The following is an 11,938-nucleotide window of genomic DNA, read 5'->3' as shown; positions in this document are numbered from 1 at the left end:
CCGGCCGCCGACAAAGTCATCGTACGAGACCGAGGGCCGGCCCTGCGGCGGCGCATCCGAGGCGTCGATGTCGTAGCGGTGGAGGAGGTCGTGGTCGGGGGCGGGCGGCGGCTGGCCCGACGAGTATGCGGGCTGGTGGTCGTCAAAGTCGATGAGGTTGTCGCTGGGAGACGGCGCGCCTGGCGGCCGGCTGGCCATGGCGGCCGGATGTCGTGGGGGTCGTCGTCGTCGTGCGTGTCGTCGTGGTTGGTGTCGGGGGGCGGGGGAGTCGGCTCAGGGCGCGTGGTGAGCTACTTCATGGGATGCGCGGCGGCAGCGGTGTCAACGGCACTCAACGGCTGCGGGGACACGGACGCCTGGCGGATGGATGGGTAGCAGCCAGCAGCCAGCAAGCAGTGCGGTGGCCGCCCCGAGCTTGGGCGCGGCTTCGGGTGCTGAGAGAGGGAGCGAGGCGGGCGGGCAGGCAGGCACAGCGTTGTCGTCGTCGGCGTGGGTGTCGTTGTCGTCGTCAGGAGTCACGGGTTGTGTCGCGATGGGTTGCGTTTGGCGGGCTAATGGTGGGCTGGCCGTCTCGTCGTCCCAAGGCGATGCAGGCACGGGCCCAATGGCTATGCCTTGCTCTCCTCCGACTGCTGCTGTACCCCGGGCGACTCTGCTGCAGCTGCGCCCCTGGTGTCTCGCGGCAGCCAGCGAATTGCGCCGAGTCCGCTGTTCTCTGCGGCCTCTGCCTCTGCCTCTGCCTCTGCCACTGCTGCCACTGCGGCTGTGCTCCAGCCATTGCCATTGCGCGCCTCACTGACGCTGCGCCAAGCCGCCTCCCTCTCCCTCTCCCTCTCCTCCTTATCCCCCCCCCCCAAAGCCTAGAGCCCTGCATCGCCGTCCTTTTGCGCGACACGCACGCGCATCCCAATTTCCCTCGCCGTTGCGCACGATACGCAGCTCTCGACCAGACGCCGCCGTACGCGCGGCATCTCCCTCACGCCGGTCCTCGACGCCGGCACAGGCACCTCAGACCTCGTAATGCCACCCTAGCCGCAGCATGGCCACTCCCAAAATAGGCGCCCGCATCCACTTTTGCGTGCCTCGTCCATGGGTGGCCCACGACGACAACGACAACATGCACTTCGCTGACCGACGCCCCCACTATGTCCAACATCCATATATACATAGCCTCGTCAAGTCCAAACGCCCGCTGCGCTCCGGCTAGTCGCACGCTATTCCCTTTTCCACATGCTTGGTTTTTGCTCGCCTGCCATGTCAATCTGCCGAGCAAAAACCATGGTTCATGTCCCGCCAGCACTAGTGCCACCAGCGACGTCCCACTAACCAATTTTCCTTCACCCCATGCCCGGTCGCATACCCACAATGCCCTTTTTTTTATTTTAATTTTTGCACGCTGGCTGCGTGAGTAGACTGCGTTCCATGGTCAGCACTTATGATTTCTACTGCATCTTCTTTGCATCAAACAGCAGCAACAGCCCGGCTAGCTCAATCGGTAGAGCGTGAGACTCTTAGCTTTCACGTCCCCACCAGACTCGATTGGTATCTCAAGGTTGTGGGGTATGTGTTTCCCCTCTTGCATTCTTCGTACCCCAACTAACAAGCATCCAGTTCGACCCCCACGTCGGGCTTCTACTTTTTTTTCTCTTTGGCTGTCCATCCCGGTATCAGCTTTTTTTCCGTCTTGGAGTAGTTGTTTGCATGGAATGGAAGATGCCGCAGGCTGCCGCAGCTAATACTTTTCTGCCAACCAGCTGCTTACGACCAGTTTCACATGTTGTCACACAAAGGCCTCTGATCAAACAACAACAGCTGATTTTCCACGGCGACTCTACCAGCAGTAAGAAAGTACTCTAATGCAGTTTGCATTTTGAGCGAGGCCATGACTGGATGCGCATGCGCTAGCGCGCTTGAGTTGGCTCGTCTGCGCCTGTTCTGTTTCTACCATCCAACTGCACTTGTAGTCTCCATTGCAATTTAGCTGACCAATGCAGGCAGACGACACGCTCCAGTCCATGGACATGACTGCTAAAAAGACGTCATCTGCGGCACTTACCAAACACCATCTGTCCTTGGAGTTGTCCCCATCATTTCCCCATGGCTGGTCGTGCGTCTTCTCTCCGGGAGCCGACATTGGCTCGGAGCACAAATGCCGCTTCTACCAATCCCCATCAAAGCGCCGGCGCCTTGAACACAACAAGAAGTGACGGTTTCACCCAGCAAGCCAGAACATGCCCTCGTGTCCTTCTTGTAGCTGGGATGCCGCCAAAGATGGTTCGGTTTCGGCAATGGCCCACGCGTAGCAGCGAGACGAGACAAGACGACGCTGCAAATAGAAGGCGCGCCAAGAGAGTCAGGGCCGCTAAACCCCATGGGCAATGGCGATGCGTTTTCTCTGCAGGTCAAGTGACGTGCATGCTGCAGGCGGCACGTGCAAGATCGTTCGTCTCGTCTCGTGCCATCTCATCTGTCTTGAGATATCATATCAACAAGCACTCGTCTGCACCCCGAGCACACAAGAATGCGGAGACATGGCGTCGTCGCCGTACCGCGCCATGTTTTGCCGCGCCGTCATTCGTCCCGCTGGCCAATTTCCCACACAGCCCGGTGGTCCGAGAAAGGGGCCACGGTTTGCCCAGAGAATCACGGCCCCTGGCCCCTTTGACGGCCGTGGCCCCAAACGCGTGTCGCCATGTTGCTGTCATTGTTATTGTTGCTGTTGTATTGACTGCTGCTACCTCTCTCTCGTATGTGCTGGCTGGGCAAACATGTCGGTGCGTGCTAGTCCAGACGCGCTCTCAATCGCCCGTGTTGTGCTACACCAAGTGCGCCCGGTCAAGCTGCATTTCCACACATTGCCCACAGCCGTTCTAGAAGCGGCCGCTAGCTTGTTTGCGCAAATCATCAGCGTGAACCCATGTTCGCATGTTGGTCGATGCGGCACGCGCCTTGTCCTCGTGCTAGCATCACGCCCAGGCATCCAGGATCATGGCCATCTTAGTCCGACGTCTCCAGTAATGTCTCCATCACTTACGCACTGTCTTTGCCTCCTCACCCTCGCCCGCCGTCTGGATGCCCGCGCTTGTCACTGTCATAGCGGTACCTCTTAATCTTCACTGTGCCATCTGCACTACACACATCAACCAGCACGCGCCCCTTTGGCTCGAGTCAGCACACCACGTCTCTGGTAAACCATGTTTCCCAGTGTAAAGGACCGAGCGCGGCAACTATTTGGCGAGACTGCTATTCCTGCAACCACTCCTCCGCCTCCAGTCGCCACTGGTAGGAGAGGCGCGTCAAATAATGCTGCTGCCACATCCAAGCCGGCTCCAGAGCCAAAAACGCCCTTGAAATCCTCCAGGGCAGACGTCAAGTCCAAGAAGGAAGCGCCGCCGCCAGTCGAAGAGCCACCAAGAGCCATAGGCGCATGGCCGAGTCCATTTGAACAGTTCAAGGCGAGAGCAGCGCCGCCAGTAGCAAAGCCGACGCCGTCGACGCCATCCAAGGCCGCTGCGTCAAAGGCATCCAAACCGACCAAAGCCGCCTCCACTGTATCAAAGACGGACAGGTCTTCAAAGGAAAAGGCTGACAAGTCTACCAAGCCTAGCGAAAAGAAGTCGCGACCAAAGTCTCCCCCGACTCTCAAGGCAGCGGCACCACCAAAGAAAGCCCCAGAACCCAAGATCGTCGCCAAAAAGAAGACCGAGTCGAAACCTGCGCCCGAACCCAAAAAGTCGCGCCCCAGACTCCAGACACGTATATCATCTCGATCCAAAGTCCAACACAGCTCGTCCTCTTCCTCGCTCGACTCGGACTCTGAGTCGGACTCGGATGAGTCAGATGAAGAAGAAGACCTGCGTGAGGCCTGTCTGCGCGAAGTCCACAAGGTCACTGCCCTCAAAGGCAAGAGCCTTGCAATTTCCCTGCGACAGCGATCCTCGGGCGGTTGGTACGCCGCACTGAAAGATGTCGGTGCCGACAAATACCTCAAGATGTGGATGAATCGCGACAAAACGTTTGCGACGCAGGACGAGGCTTTGGAAGCCTACCTTGTCTTCGTCAAGAAGATGAGCAATGATATGAAGCTCTTTGGGCCTATGAGCCCGAAACCAGGAAGGACCAAGGGCTTCTTCTCATAGTCCTTTTACTCTTCCGAGCATGCGACCGAGACGTGCCTGTGCAAGCATGTCACTGTACTATATGTAACACCACCACCTTTCTATTGCTCCTAGATCGGGCACTTTTAATGAGCGAGGCGTTTCTGGTTTCCAGATGCGCCATCCGAGCGCTTGCTCGCTTTCTTGCTGTAAGATATATACGATCCCGCGAGGTATGCTTTACTGTTTTGGAGTTTACGCATTGGCATTAAAGAACTGGATGAGAACGCGACAATGTTGCGCGGCAGACTATTGGGCTGGTTCGAGGTATACCCCACTCAGGATTTTGGACTCGTCATGAATATGCCTTTGTTTGTTGGCTGCATCGCCAAGTCAAGCTGTTAGGAACCCGTAATCATAATACTTCTTCTCCGTGTACATTGCTATTTGGTACAGATTCTTGCACTTGCAATGTTGAGTCGATTCTATTGGCAGCTGGTATAGTCATGTGTCTATACAATGCTCTGGTGGCGAGGAAAAGAAAGCAGCTTGCTGTGTTTGGGCAAACTACGTACCTCACTGGCGGGTGCGGGGCTGCCCTGATCAATTTGCCATTGCGACACAGCACACCTTGTCTCCCTACACAAAGTCTCCTCTCATATAGTACCACAACGTTTACATTCAGGTAGATGGTCCACACGGAGATCACGGAGTGCTTTCAAAATAGTGGTGCCATATTAGAGAAAGACCTTGTGACACTAATGGACGTGTCTGCAGCAATATCGCACCATGAATCCGAAGTCTGCTTCTTGTCCAGTCTCAGACTAGGCAATATCACAGAGCATTGCATAGCGCAATCGACAACACATGACCGATGTATTCCTGTTTGCGAGATTTGTTTGACTAACATCTGACATCAACTTGATGCGCCATGCAATTACTGTGTGGCCCAGAAGCGCAGCTTGCGCCAGTGTCAATCATCATGACGACATGAGATGCGACAGCTAACGACTTTGTATTTTACTGTAGGATCTGACTGAACAGAGAAAATAGACACAACCAACATCAAACCACGGCTAGATTCACCATGGACACAATTAAGAAAGCAATTGGGAGCGCCTTCGACCCTAATACCGACATTCCTGACCTCAGCGGAAGGGTAAGATTACCACCCACAACTCATACATGGATACTAATAGAGCCAGGTATATGTAGTGACTGGCGGCTCCGCTGGTATTGGCTATGGGATCGTTGCCCACCTCCTCCAACACAACCCTGCCAAGATCTATCTCCTTTCGAACAAAGAAGACCACGCCGACGAAGCTCAAGAGGCGCTCAAGGAATGGGGCGACACGAGCAAAGTGGAGTGGCGGAAGTGTAACCTCGAAGACCTAAAGCAAGTGGATGAGGTAGCCAAATCGCTGGCAAAGGAGTTGGGCAGACTCGATGCGTTGATTTGCAACGCGGGCCTGGGTGTCGGCGTGTACAATGAAACGCGCGATGGCCTGGACAGCCACATGCAGGTCAACGTCTTCTCCCAGGCTCACCTCACACTGGTCCTGTTGCCTATTTTGCAAAAGACGCCAGACTCGCGCATCGTCCACCAGTCGTCCGAACTGCACAGGGGTTCAGACTCGAGCATGAAGTTTGAGTCGATCCAAGAGATCAACCAGGATATCGGTGCCACCAAGCTCTACAACCGTACCAAATTGGCACAGATTCTTTTCCTCCACCAGCTGTATTCCCTCATCAAGGCCGGCAAATACGGGCAGGTTACAGACAGCACGGGTTTGCCGTGGATCAACGCAACACATCCTGGTGGTGTGTCGACGGATCAGCAAAATCAGGCTGTCGAAGCATATGGCACCGCTGGCAAGGCTGGAGTAAAGGCCGTGCGACCTTTCATGAAGGATCCAGTGTCTGAAGGCTGTCGACCCGCACTGTTTGCTGCGACGTCGCCTGATATTGTGAAGAACCAGATCCAGGTGAGTCACTACCCCATGATTGCATCTCGTTGGAGCAGCATTGTCCGCAATATCCATGAGAGCAGGGATAAGACAATGCTTGATATTATTTCCTATTCTGGAATCGATGCTGACTTTGCCAGAACTCGTACATTGTTCCCGACAAGAAGCCGCAAGAGCCATCCAAGCAGGCGCAAGACGAAAATCTGCAGCGTAACCTGTGGAAGCTGACCAAGGAGGTTTTGGAGTCAAGGCTTGGTGAATTGCCGTATGAAATGTAGAGTAGTATCATCGATGCGGTGTAGTTCTCGAGTCCAAATATCGGTCCGACCTCACGGTTGAATACCACACAATCTTATCTGTTATCCTTGGGCCACACTGAACACGACGTGTTCCCCAGCCGCTCGATGATTCACAGCAAATTTCGCCAACAAACTTTACTCGTCGGCGACCTGGGAGATTGTTGCACCTAGCGCGCAGTGTGCGTGGTGTTCAAGTCTACAGTTTGAACTCGCGGTGCGTGTACAGCGTCTGTATTAATCCGGAATCTCGGCCTTATACCATGTTGGGTATTAGACTGTTGGCATGTAGTTCAAAGGGCGTGTTATCTGGAACATTACCCCACTGCTAACGTCATGCACCAAGTGGGGTTACACCCAGGAGCCTCCAACCTAGGGTAAGGCACAGCCAACGTATATGTATATATCACCAAGACTGCAACTGTTTCGATCTTCAGATCAAACCACGGCTCTTTCGGAAAACCACCACCTGCTTAATCTGACACTCTAACATCTTTGTCCCCAACCTACCCACCCCTACACAGCATGGCTAAACTTACCGACTTCAAACTCCTCTCTTTTGACGTTTATGGCACTCTGATCGATTGGGAGGCGGGAGCTCTGATTGCACTCCAGCCCCATGTCAAAAAGTCCGGCAAAGAGGACATGGACCGAAAGCACATAATGCAGACCATGCACAGGATCGAGGCGCGCGTTGAGCGGGAACACGGCCATCTCAAGTACTCTCAAGTCCTCGAGATGGTTCTTCCTGAGCTGTCCGAAGCACTAGGGCTAGAGAAACCGAGTGAAGAAGAGTGCAAGCAGTTTGGAGCCAGTATCGGCGACTGGCCTGGATTTGCGGATATCCCGTCGGCACTAGAGCGGCTGTCCAAGTTTTACAAGTTGGTTGTCCTATCCAACGTCGACCATGACTCTTTCAAGAGGGGAAATGCAAATGGGCTCAAGGGCTACAAGTTCGATGCTGTATACACGGCCCAGGACATTGGCTCGTACAAGCCCGACCCCCGGAATTTCGAGTACATGCTCAGCCACGTCAAGGACGAGTTTGGCGTCGAGAAGCACGAGGTACTGCAAACGGCGCAGTCGCAGTACCACGACCACCATCCGGCCAAAGACATGGGCATTAGGAGTTCGTGGATTTACAGACCTGGCGCTGTCATGGGCAACCGCGATGATCCGGTCTACACCTGGAAGTTCGATACCCTAGCGGATATGGCGGATGCAGTAGAGAAAGAATTTGCAGCGCAGGGACAATGAGCGTTAAATATGCTATAGTGTTAGTACGGGTTGATATGAATTCTGCTGGCCCATCTGGTGTGTCTTGCTTAATCCCTCAACGGCGAAATGAAATTGTTTAGCTATATATCTGTGCCGGTATACTCTTCGGCGCCAGAAGAATCGCCGCCCCAGATATAGCCTTTGGTTCAATGGACGCTAGCATTGCGGGGCGCAGATGAGCCGGACACAGTCGACTTCTCCCTTGCAGTAGTAGGAATGGTCACGCGCCTCCTCCGCACACGGCTGTTGGGTTCCACTGCAGATTCCTGCGGCGGCTGCTGTTGTTCCGTCATGTAGGCGGTGCTTTGGTGAGAGGGAGACAATAGGTAAAACAAGGCCTGTCCACAAGCTCGGCTGGCATATAGGTACTTACCTCGCGATGCCGAGCCAGCATAGCCCTGACACGTCTGCTGGGCCAAGGGGTCTAGCCAGGTCCCGGTGTATATCGGAGCGAGGAACAAGGGACAAATTTTCATCGCTAGACCAAGTATCGGTCATGGGCAACGGCAACCTGTTCGTGACACGGCGTTCAACGCCCATGGCCGCCCCAGATTCTGACTCGGCCGTCGAGCTAACACGGCTTGGCAACGTCATGCAGCCTCGGCCTATGCCTAATCTCAACCCTCAACACCAACCTACTGCCGCATCGCGTACTGTCCACCGCTCCCACTAGCGCCACAGAGAGTCAACTGACCCCAGACTTAACGTTGAAATAGTTACATCGCGCCCGAAGCCCCGCAGTCTCTCCGCCATCCGTTGACAGTAGCGCGCTTCGGTACTCATGGCGGGCCGATTGCCTGACCCGTCTGCAGAAGCACCAGCAATTGCGGTACCAGCACCGGACGACGACGGCACTATGAAAGGCGCCCATTTCTCCCCAAGATGGCTCAAGCGGAGACTGGCCATCATCATGATTTTCTCAGGCACCACCGTGCTGCTCTTCTGGTACTTTGGCGCTTTCACCTATGCCCGGCCGTACAACCCGCCAAACCAGCCACAGCCTGGGACGCCACAACAACCAAACCCTCCCACTCATGAGACTCCAGATGACTCGCTTCGTGTTACGCTGCCCGGATATGGCAGCTTCCAAGGAACCAAGATGATGATGGATTTGCTCAAAACCGAGACCTTTACTCAGCCAGTCGATGCATGGCTGAACGTCGAGTACTCTACTCAGCCCGTTGGAAAGGGGCGATTTAAACCCGTCACCTGGCCAGAGCCTTTTGACGGCACCAAGGACGCTACGTCCAATGGCCCTGCTTGCTTCCAAAACGTGTACGGTTCACTCCAGCAGTCGGAAGCTTGCCTCACCATCAATATATACCGGACGTCTGGCGTCCCCATGGACAAGAAACTACCATCTCTGGTGTTCTTGCACGGCGGATCGTTTGTTTCTGGCTCTCACCGCAGCTTCGACGGTGCGTTGTTCGTTGAGAAGAGCACGGAGCCCCTGATGGCAATCACAGTGCAGTATCGCCTTGGCGCACTAGGCACTCTGCCCGGAAAGTTCATGGAGGAAGAAGGCCTCTTGAACTTGGGGATCCGGGATCAAAGGATGGCATTGGAGTTCCTGCAAAAGTACATTGGTGAATTTGGAGGCGACAAAGACCAGATCACGCTCAGTGGCCAGAGTGCTGGTGGGCACTCTGTCGGCATTCACCTCTTCCACAATTATGGCGAAGATGCTGGCAAACCATTGTTCAGCAAGGTAGCCATTTCATCCGGCTCCCCGACCGCCCGCGCGTTTCCTGGCGTCGACTACCCACTCTATCAACGCCAAGTTGCAGACCTCATGGACTACCTGAACTGCCCTGAGTCGCCCAACTCAGCAGCCCTCGAGTGTCTGCAGTCATCAGAAGTGACTGACATCCAGTTCATTTCCTCGTCAATCTACAACGCGCACAATGCCAACATCACGTGGCCCTGGCAGCCAGTCTCTCCGGGTCCGCTCTTTGAGAAGCGCGGATCGACGTCTGGCGAAGAAGGCACATTCTTCAAGATTCCCCTCCTCATCTCCTCCACCACTGACGAGGGCAAAGCTTTTGTGCCACAAGAACTGCGCAAAGATTCAGAGTATCTGACATTCTGGAAAACACTTTCCCCCGGCCTAAACGCCGCGGACCTCGCGGACCTGGAGACGCTCTACCCCAACCAAACCCCTGAGCCCGGTACGTTGGGCTATGTGTCCGACCAGTTTGAACGCCTAGCTGCCGCATATGGCGACTACTCTTACATCTGCCCGGTCCAGGACACTGCCGTTCTTCTCTCCGCCGCCTCGGCACCTGTATACAAGGCACGCTGGAACACACCCAACTGGGCGCCAACGTACAGGGGCGTCCCTCATGCCAGCGATGCGCCCTACTTCAATGGCCAGGCAAACACGCAATACCCAGCAATCGCAGATGTCTACAGCGCCTACTGGGCGAGTTTCGTCGTCAGCGGAAACCCCAACACGCATCGCCTTGGTGGTACAGTGGAATGGGAAAAGTACGAGGGCACGGGAACTCGACAGTTGGTAGTTAGTCCCCCGGAGAAAGGTGGTGCTATGATGGAAGACGAAGATGTAGCAATCAGGATGAAGCAGTGTGCTTGGTGGAGGGATCCCGAGCGGGCCAAGCGACTCAATAAGTGAGCGGCTTGGGTAGGTGTACATATACCATCAATTGGATGGATTTTGGAGTGGGTGGTTTTTTTTGTTTCGTAAATAGTCTCCACGTTTTGATACTACTCGAAAGTTCCTCTAGCCGAGATGGTGACTTTGTTTGAGTGGAAACTCGTCAATGCATCATACTAGCATTGCATACCCTGCCATCACCGGCTGTGATACTTGCACAATTCGAGCCACCCCCATTTAGAGTAGCAGAACCACCAGTACTCCTGGCATAATCCCCTTGTCCATGTATTCCCCTCCCCAGCGACCCAATCCAAATACACTTTCGAGTAGCAGTAGCAGTAGCAGTAGCAGTAGCACCGTCAAAAAAACCCCCCCAGGCCCCCACTCCTAGCATCATGGTCCGCCTCATTTGCCATACTTGGTCGCGTCCCCTCGGCACCAATTCCACCGAGAAGGGCTGATAAATGCCGTCTTTGGGATCAGCCCGCGATAGAGCCGCACATGGCTATTGGCGCTGCTACTTATCTGGAGCCATTCCCCACAAAATGTAGCCGGCATCGGCATGTCCATGGATTTGGATTTGGCCCCACGTGCCCGGAACTGCCTATTTGAATGGCATGGACTTTGCGTTTTTGTTTTCGCGGGCGACTGGACGGGCGAGCCATGGCTGTGCTTGATGTATGTATGTATGTATGTATGTATGTATGTATGTAGTTATGTATCTAGTATATGTTAATAAAACAACGAAATCCATCTCTCCACCTACTACCCCTGCACACGCTAAAACCTATATACAAAGAAACCTTAAAACGTCGTATAACTTTTATTTTTTTTCCCCTTAAAATTACTATATAGATGTTATTATAGCTATAAAAAGAGAGGTAAGTAAAGCTATGTATTATTTTTTTATCCATACGCATAAGAATAACGCTATGCATAAGTAGATATTTTATATTAGCCTAACATTTATCCGTACTAACGTATGTGGCAAGCGAGCGCCGCAGGTAAGCGAGCGCCGCACCCCACCAAACCTGCGCACCTCTCCTATCTCAACGAACAATGGCTCAACGTAGCGCTACTTAATTAGCTTTAAATAAAGCAGATATTTAGCTTGCTATTTCTTCTATTAATCTCTATCAAACACAAAGTAATCGTCGCGCTGCTGCTGTCTATAACGTGTCTAAACGAACAATCCGCCGCCGACGCGCTAGTATACCTGCTCGACGCGATTGCCAGCCTAACTCAAAGAAGCTCACTAAGCTAGAAGAGGAGGTGATAGTTAATCATATAATTGATCTAGATCTACGTGGATTTGCGCCCACGTATGCTGCTGTGCGCGATATGGCTGATAAGCTGCTGGCTGCGCGCGGCGCTGGCCAGGTTGGGCAGAAGTGGCCAGCCAACTTTGTCAAGCGTACAGACAGTCTTACGACGCGTTTCAATCGAGCGTACGATAGGCAGAGAGCTCTATGTGAAGATCCAGTCCTAATCAAGAGCTGGTTTGAGCTTGTAGAGCAGACAAAGGCTAAGTACGGCATCTATGACAAGGACGTCTACAACTTCGACGAAGCTGGCTTCATAATAGGCAAGATCACGACTTAGCTAGTCGTAACAGCATTAGAGAGGAGGGGCCGACCAAAGGCAGTTGAGCCAGGCAATCGTGGGTGGTAACGCTGGATCGCAGCG

General features: G+C 53.9%; 6 protein-coding genes across 6 annotated transcripts; 4 read left to right on the top strand and 2 right to left on the bottom strand.

Annotated features, from left to right (window-relative positions):
• Positions 1 to 12: 12 nt before the first annotated feature.
• On the bottom strand, positions 13 to 198 carry SETTUDRAFT_21860 (uncharacterized protein; the record flags this gene model as incomplete). The annotated part of the gene is made up of 1 exon (XM_008030528.1): positions 13 to 198. A coding segment is annotated over one exon (186 nt), but the record flags the coding sequence as incomplete, so codon positions are not given.
• Positions 199 to 1,688: 1,490 nt separating this feature from the next.
• Positions 1,689 to 2,163, bottom strand: SETTUDRAFT_164609 (uncharacterized protein). Its single transcript, XM_008030771.1, has one exon. The coding sequence runs from the start codon at positions 2,132 to 2,134 to the stop codon at positions 1,832 to 1,834; it is 303 nt and encodes a 100-aa protein (XP_008028962.1). The 5' UTR covers positions 2,135 to 2,163; the 3' UTR covers positions 1,689 to 1,831.
• An 899-nt stretch (positions 2,164 to 3,062) lies between these two features.
• SETTUDRAFT_164608 (uncharacterized protein) lies at positions 3,063 to 4,433 on the top strand. Its single transcript, XM_008030770.1, has one exon. The coding sequence runs from the start codon at positions 3,195 to 3,197 to the stop codon at positions 4,137 to 4,139; it is 945 nt and encodes a 314-aa protein (XP_008028961.1). The 5' UTR covers positions 3,063 to 3,194; the 3' UTR covers positions 4,140 to 4,433.
• Positions 4,434 to 5,184: 751 nt separating this feature from the next.
• On the top strand, positions 5,185 to 6,418 carry SETTUDRAFT_139524 (uncharacterized protein; the record flags this gene model as incomplete). The annotated part of the gene is made up of 3 exons (XM_008030769.1): positions 5,185 to 5,256; positions 5,303 to 6,082; positions 6,205 to 6,418. 3 exons carry the CDS (start codon positions 5,185 to 5,187, stop codon positions 6,340 to 6,342), a joined length of 990 nt encoding a protein of 329 aa, XP_008028960.1. The 3' UTR covers positions 6,343 to 6,418.
• A 454-nt stretch (positions 6,419 to 6,872) lies between these two features.
• Positions 6,873 to 7,663, top strand: SETTUDRAFT_164607 (uncharacterized protein). The gene has a single exon (XM_008030768.1). It carries the CDS (start codon positions 6,886 to 6,888, stop codon positions 7,615 to 7,617), a length of 732 nt encoding a protein of 243 aa, XP_008028959.1. The 5' UTR covers positions 6,873 to 6,885; the 3' UTR covers positions 7,618 to 7,663.
• A 793-nt stretch (positions 7,664 to 8,456) lies between these two features.
• Positions 8,457 to 10,270, top strand: SETTUDRAFT_139516 (uncharacterized protein; the record flags this gene model as incomplete). The annotated part of the gene is made up of 1 exon (XM_008030767.1): positions 8,457 to 10,270. The coding sequence occupies exon 1, from the start codon at positions 8,495 to 8,497 to the stop codon at positions 10,268 to 10,270; it is 1,776 nt and encodes a 591-aa protein (XP_008028958.1). The 5' UTR covers positions 8,457 to 8,494.
• Positions 10,271 to 11,938: the final 1,668 nt, after the last annotated feature.

This window comes from Exserohilum turcica (assembly GCF_000359705.1).
Source record: "Exserohilum turcica Et28A unplaced genomic scaffold SETTUscaffold_5, whole genome shotgun sequence".
Lineage (NCBI taxonomy): Eukaryota > Fungi > Ascomycota > Dothideomycetes > Pleosporales > Pleosporaceae > Exserohilum > Exserohilum turcicum.
Note: the sequence above shows the minus strand (reverse complement) of the source record. Positions and strands in the feature narration are given on the sequence as shown.

Excerpts from the sequence above, each read along its gene's own strand:
- SETTUDRAFT_164609 (XM_008030771.1), bottom strand. The coding sequence starts at position 2,134 with ATGTCGGCTCCCGGAGAGAAGACGCACGACCAGCCATGGGGAAATGAT.
- SETTUDRAFT_164608 (XM_008030770.1), top strand. The coding sequence starts at position 3,195 with ATGTTTCCCAGTGTAAAGGACCGAGCGCGGCAACTATTTGGCGAGACT.
- SETTUDRAFT_164607 (XM_008030768.1), top strand. The coding sequence starts at position 6,886 with ATGGCTAAACTTACCGACTTCAAACTCCTCTCTTTTGACGTTTATGGC.